At 39.5% G+C, this 7060-nt stretch overlaps 1 protein-coding gene across 1 annotated transcript; it reads left to right on the forward strand.

Moving 5' to 3' along the window:
- Positions 1-465: 465 nt before the first annotated feature.
- On the forward strand, positions 466-2062 carry LOC149115708 (QRFP-like peptide receptor). The gene has a single exon (XM_089285103.1). It carries the CDS (start codon positions 538-540, stop codon positions 1645-1647), a length of 1110 nt encoding a protein of 369 aa, XP_089141229.1. The 5' UTR covers positions 466-537; the 3' UTR covers positions 1648-2062.
- Positions 2063-7060: the final 4998 nt, after the last annotated feature.

The following is a 7060-nucleotide window of genomic DNA, read 5'->3' on the forward strand; positions in this document are numbered from 1 at the left end:
AAGCCATATGGGCACGGTCGGTGAATTTGCATTTCAATGGGCTCCATTTCTCATAATGCATCTTAAAAGCAACTCAACTCTTCTTTTATCTAAAACGACTTTGAACAGTACTTTGAACTCTGAAACAGTACAGATAAATTGCCAACATGAATTGCTGTCTCTCAGTTCTGTTTGTAATCGTACTCGCAATTGACAGATCATTCTGTCAGTCCGGTTTGTAATGTTAATTAGCTTGACTAGCCTAAAGCTGAAACCAGGATTTTCCGCCAAAACAATCACCAACAGAAGTACTAAATATAAAAAGCAAAAAAAGGTTACTATTTAAAATTTAAGGTAACAACCTATAGCCAGACGAAGAGCTTTCCCAGATAATTAAGATTTTTATTACCTAAAACCTGGTCAAACGTCATGCTAAAATGTCAGATCTCTAAGCCACAGATGACAGTTGACATATTGAATAAAGAATTATGTAATAAATTTCTCGTTTTTTTTTTTGTTTTGTTTTTTTTTCTGACACAGAGATGAGTTAATTAATGTATGTTAGACGTATCAGTAACACCTGTCTTCATCACGATACAAACAGAGCAGTGTTTTACAACCAACAAACTACTGAACTTTACGATGCCGGAAGACTCAAACTCAGCAATGAACGGGACTCACCCAACGAGCTGCTTCAGTAATCCTGCAGCAGTGAAAATTGGAAGAACCTTCGCTTACTGTCTGATCTTCATTGTTTCTTTGGCTGGGAATACTTTAATCGGAATAATCGTCTACAAGACAAAAGCAATGAGAACAAGCACCAACTTTCTGTTAGTAAACATGGCCATGTCCGATCTACTGTTACCGATTTTCTTGTTCCCGCCAATTATCACTGGGTTGCATGTCGACTCCTGGCTGGTAGGCGGTCCTCTTGGCCAGGCCCTGTGTAAACTGCATGTGTTCTTTTCCAATGTTTCCACAAATGTATCTATTCAGAGCCTGGTACTCATAACATTAGATCGATTTGGAGCTGTGGTATTTCCCCTCCGTTCTCCGCTCATCAGTCCTAAACTTTGCCTCTTCTTCATTGCCGCCACTTGGATCATCGCGGTGGCTATCCAGTCCCCATATCTCTTCGCCGTCAGACTAGTTGAATATTCTGGAACGTTGATCTGCGCGCGGAGGTGGAATGAAGCCTTCGGAGATTCCTCATCCTTTGTAAATTACGGTTCAGCAATGTTTGTTATATTCTTTTGTATGCCTTTGGTTTTAATGGCTGTACTTTATTTTATCATCGTTTTAAAGGTTAAGTCGCAGACGCCCCCAGGCGAGCAGTCGGTCAGCGCTGCGCAGCAACGCCGAGAGAAAAGAGAACGAAATGTGTTAAAACTGACGATCGCTATTGTCCTAAGTTTTACAGTATGTTGGATGCCGTTCACTATTCTTACCTTGCTAGGGAAAGTGCCTTGTGGCACCATACATTATTTTGTTATTGCTCGGATCCTAGCTAGTGCAAATTGTGCCATTAACCCTTGCATTTATTTAATTCTTTGTAGAAATTACCGCCGGGGTCTTAAGAGCCTCCTGAACTGTTGCGTTTCACTGCAAGCAAGCAACCAAGTAGCACCGATTGGTTCGCAAAGCCATCCATCAATATATAGTGAATGATGAATTCTTAGAAACTGTTTCAAGGGGGCGTGTGGCCATGGTCCACACACTATTTGGGAACTATAAACACATAACCTAAGTATCCACGCAGTTAGCTTAAGGTGATTAATTGTCTAAAGACTTTCTAAAAGCCTGCAGATCATATGTATCTATTTGTCTCCGATTCTTTTGCATGTTATGGTGCTATATTGTTTTATCTACCACATGGTAAAAAAGAAAACGTTGCCATGTTCTTTTATATAATTTGACAACGAAAAAAAAAGGTTTAGATTTGTCATTTTATACAGACTTTCACTCACAGTTGAATGATTATTAATTCAAATTCGCTCTCCCTTATGTGTGCGAACCACCTCAAGTTGGGTATACATAGAAAAAAAGAAATACATATATCACCAAAAAAAAAAAAATAGTAAAATACTAGTACTTGAGACAGAAAAAACAAACAAAAACAAAAACAAAGAAAAAGAGAAAAAATGATTAAAAAGAAAAAAATGTGGCGATTATAGTCAAAAACAAATTTACATTAAAAGCAGGTGGGAGAGATAAGTAAAAGTTATATATATATATATATAATTTATGAAAACCGTGTTAAAGACTTTGGACCAAAATAGATAGATAGATAGATAGTTAGCTAGCTAGATAGCTAGCTAGCTAGATAAATAGATAGATAGATAGATAGATAGATAGATAGATAGATAGATAGATAGATAGATATCATAATTGTACTAGTATTACCATTATCTTTCGATTCTGCAGCCATTCCTTTACGTTGCCCATTTTAGTGTCACTTTTACACATGTAAAAGGCTTTGAAGAAGCAGAACCGAAAACAACTTAAATCAAATAAACATGGTTTTTGAAGCCTATGCGACTCTTATCTTTTCCCCAATTTTGGTACTGCTCTTACTAATCTCTATAATGTGCTGCGGGTAACCCACTGATGGACTAGTTTCCCACACAGGGGGAGTAGAAAATCGATCGAAGCCAGTGTTCTGGAGTTCAAAGCTTTAAGCAGTAAGTTCACAGTTGTCGAACATGCTCGATCGAAGTTTATTTCGGATTCTTCCGAATCGAAACTTAACTCTGGCTCCAGTGACGAAAAAGAAATGATTCTGAAACAAAACTTGGCCGTTTTAGTCCCAAAATATACTGGAACGATTAGTTTTGTTTTCCATTTTCTCGAGCAAATACAGACAGCTGATTATGACTGAGGCGCCACTGTGTTTGGTTCCTGGGTAGACGTCATCAGCAACCGCCGCCCCAGACTCCCTAAAACGCGGTCGTGCAACACTTCAAGCGCGACTTTGAAAGGGCATAGAAAATCGAGGATTCAACCAAATTCAATTTTTTTCCTCCCAAATGCTTCGAATAACAAGTGGATTCGCTTTAGCGAAAAAATTTTTTTAGGGTTAGGTGCACTTTAACGCCAGTCGTGTTTTACCAATCAATCCCGCCTTCATCGCGAACATAGTTTTTAGAGGGAAATGGTTATGAAGCCCGGCAAACATCAAAGGAGCAAATAAACAAGCTAAGATTGATTGAAGGCGTTTGTGGTCGGAGTTTGTTTGCGAAGCAAGAGATTTTTCTAAGGGCTGTGTTCTCGAGGAAATTTTTTCGCGTGAAGCAGACACTTTAAAGAGTTACAACTCAAAGGGAATTTCTTGGATTGCCCTCAAATTCGAACAGCAGCTAGATTAACATATAAAACACAATAGTGTCTGGGAATTGCTTATTTCGAAATCTTATTTCTCCGAGAGCGATTTTTGTACGATCACTTCACATTTTTTTGATCCTATTTCGAAAATGCTCTGTAACTTTTTACTGCAATTGAATATGGCAAATCGCAGACAAGGCTTTTTAGCGCTTTTGGTCCTGAAACCGACAAATCAAATAAATTGGCGAAAAGCAAAATTCCCTTTGACTTGTAGCTTTCAAAAGGTGATTAGGACGCTCGCATTTAGCGGTCGTGAAAAATTCGGCAATTTATTTTATTTAAAAATTCGTGGTATAGTTTGATAGCCAGCTCTATAAGCTTTAGTTTGATAAAGGAGTTTAAGGATTGACAGTTTAAACCGGACGCGCTACATCGCTTGGATGCGAGACATCCCTGAAGGTATACGGTAACCTTATGGGTTTTTTTTTCATACGAGGTTATATTTTCCTAAGATGATGGGACTAGCTAGGACCTGGTGCCACCCAATAATTCTGTCACGTTTTCAGGTCAAATTATAACCTACGATCATAGCCTCCCTCCCTTTCCAAAAAAAAAAAAAAAAAAAGCCTGATCGCAGGTTAGTCAGTTTAATACATGATTGGCGGATCAGGCTAATTAATCCCGCCTTCATGCATCTCAATGTAAATAAAACAGTATCAGTATCAACGGATAACAAAACAGATAAAAAGTGCCATGCAGACCTATAATTTAGTAAGAAAGTGAACTATAGGATGTCAGCAAACTCGATCACAACGATGAATGGAACATAGTCACAAAGCTACTTCAGTAATCCTGCAGCAGAAAAAAACTTGCATGTCTTGTTTTCCGATGTCTCCACGACTGTGTCCGTTCAGAGCCTGGTACTGATAGGATCGATGGATCGATTTGGAGCTGTGGTATTTCCCCTCCGTTCTCCGATCATCAGCCCTAAACTGTGCCCCTTCTCCATCCTCACCCGAGCGATTTTTCCCCTCTTTCTTTACAAATGAACAATCATTGTGTGAGGGAGTGCTTTATATAAACACTGCCTCTTCAGCAGCCATGTTATACCAACATTTTCTTTTCAAATTGACGGGCAAAGAAAAGGTGAACCACTGATGAATCTTCCATTAAATATGTCAGTACTGGGGCTTACAGGACAGGCTATATAACAAACGTTAGAAATTTTACCTTTCTTCTCACTCGTAGGTAAACAGGAAGAATTGCGAGCAATAGCTCAACTCGCCCACAAACTATTTATACGAACAATACTCTGTACGTTGTCCCTAACAAAAGGAAACTTGCGGCAGAAGTTGCAATCATCTTTGCAAGACCATAAATTCTGATTGGTTGTCAGTTAAGGCCCAAACTGAGCAACCGAATGCAACAGCTAAGGCGGCATTCCTACTGTGTTCATAAGCCGTTTTACCGCGTTGCAATTGCAATAGAAATAAAAATTAAAATGTTTTATTTTTTGTCAATCGCCCCCTATCTCGTGAAAAGCAGTCGGTAGGTCGGTTAGAAATATATAAGAGAAGACAACAGAAACATTTTCAAGTTGTGAAATAAATAATTCAAAGCGAGGCCTAATATCTTGATCTTCCCCGTGGCTGCCATTTTCCATCGGAGCTACTGTCACTCCACAGGGTGTTCAAAGACGTCGTTATGGAGGGTCTGGAAGAGTACAGTGTATTTTCGGGACCCGGGATTTGACCAAAATACGGTGCGGGAATCGGGAAAACGCTAAATATCTTGACGGGACCAGGGATTTGACCGCTCCCCGGGAAGCGGGACTCGCCAAAATTTGGCCACGGGATGCGGGATTTTTTCGCTTGTCTGTCGGGAATTCGGGAAATCGTCACGACTCAAACAAACGTTCTAGAGGCCAAAGCAAATCAACCAGGCGAGCGCTAAATGGTGTCTTCTTTCAAACCTAACTATTGAGTGTGCCTGGTTAATAGTTGTCTAATTGAAACTGTCAGAGAGTATTTTGTGTCAACCAGATGCCAGCAAAGTCCACGTGGTGTAATAGCATATCAGTTATTTACTCGATGCTCAATTGACTCAGTTGCTCAAGCTCTTTAATCTCTGCGCAGGTTCACATTTATTGTAATCTTGAGGGTATTTTTTCAACAGCTTTACCACTAGATGGCCCTAGATCTGGCAAATAGTGATGCCAGCTCTGCTACAGTAAGAGTTTTGGTCTCGTTTTATCTTGCTGCCAATGGCGATACTTAATTCTGGTTCTAGCGCCAGAACCTCAGCGATTCACAAAGAGAAATTCAATGTTCCGCTAAGCGGCGACGAACACAAACATCTCTTAAATTTCGTGAGGCACTTAAAAACCTTCACTGCCGGGTTAGCAGAAATCGCTAAGAGTAAATGCCTCGGAGTAAACCCCGAGGTCACGATTGCCATAAGGTACAAAAAGCTATTTAAAAACACGCGTAAATTAAAAATATCAATCGACAGGGCCAATCTAGATCTTTCATTTGTTAGCTTTTGTAGAAATTAGACTTTTTAATGTATTTTTCTGGGAAAGAGAAACGGGATTCGGGATAGGGATGAAAAAAGCGCGGGATGCGGGATTCTCGTGAAAAAGGAGTTGAAATGCGGGGTCAGGACCCCTTCCACAATCTCGTTATGGAGGCTCATTCAGATGTCAGAGTCACCTGAAGATGTCTATGTAATGTGTTAAGCTAGAAAACAAGAAAATGGGTACAAGCAATGAGTTAAAAGCACTTTTCTTTACACTTTAAAACTTGAACTGGGCCTCGGTCGGGTGGAAGGGGATTAAAACATCATATGGGCATGGCCGGTGACATTTGTATTTCAATGGACTCCATTTCTCGTCTTAAAAGCAACTCAACTGTTTTTATCTGAAACGACTTTGAACAGTACCCTGAACTCTGGCACAGTACAGACAAAATGCTAACATGAGTTGCTGTCTCTTAGTTCTGTCTGTAATCGTACTCGCAATTGACAGATCATTCTGTCGGTCCGGTTTGTAATGTTAATAAGCTTGACTAGCCTAAAGCTGAAACCAGGATTTTCCGCCAAAACAATCACCAACAGAAGTACTAAATTTAAAAAGCAAAAGTAGTCACTATTTAAAATTTAAGGTAACATGGGGTCCAACCTATCGCCAGACGAAGAGGATTCCCAGATAATTAAGATTTTTATTGCCTGAAACCTGATCAAACGTCATGCTAAAATGTCAGATCTCTAAGCCAGATCTCTAAGCCATATGGGCACGGCCGGTGACAATTGCACTTCAATGGGCTCCATTTCTCATAATGCATCTTAAAAACCACTCAACTGTTTTTATCTAAAACGACCTTGAACAGTACTTTGAACTCTGGCACAGTACAGATAAATTGCTAACATGAGTTGCTGTCTCTCAGTTCTGTTTGTAATCGTACTCGCAATTGACAGATCATTCTGTCGTTCCGGTTTCTAATGTTTATTAGCTTGACTAGCCTAAAGCTGAAACCAGGATTTTCCGCCAAAACAATCACCAACAGAAGTACTAAATATAAAAAGCAAAAAAAGGTTACTATTTAAAATTTAAGGTAACAACCTATAGCCAGACAAAGAGCTTTCCCAGATAATTAAGATTTTTATTACCTAAAACCTGGTCAGACGTCATGCTAAAATGTCAGATCTCTAAGCCACAGATGACAGTTGACATATTGAATAAAGAATTATGAAATAAATTTCT

This window comes from Orbicella faveolata, unplaced genomic scaffold (assembly GCF_042242905.1).
Source record: "Orbicella faveolata isolate gen_17 unplaced genomic scaffold, um_ofav_v1 contig_13, whole genome shotgun sequence".
Taxonomy (NCBI): domain Eukaryota; kingdom Metazoa; phylum Cnidaria; class Anthozoa; order Scleractinia; family Merulinidae; genus Orbicella; species Orbicella faveolata.

Bases quoted from the DNA above. Each gene is read 5' to 3' on its own strand.
- LOC149115708 (XM_089285103.1), top strand. From the start codon at position 538: ATGTTAGACGTATCAGTAACACCTGTCTTCATCACGATACAAACAGAG.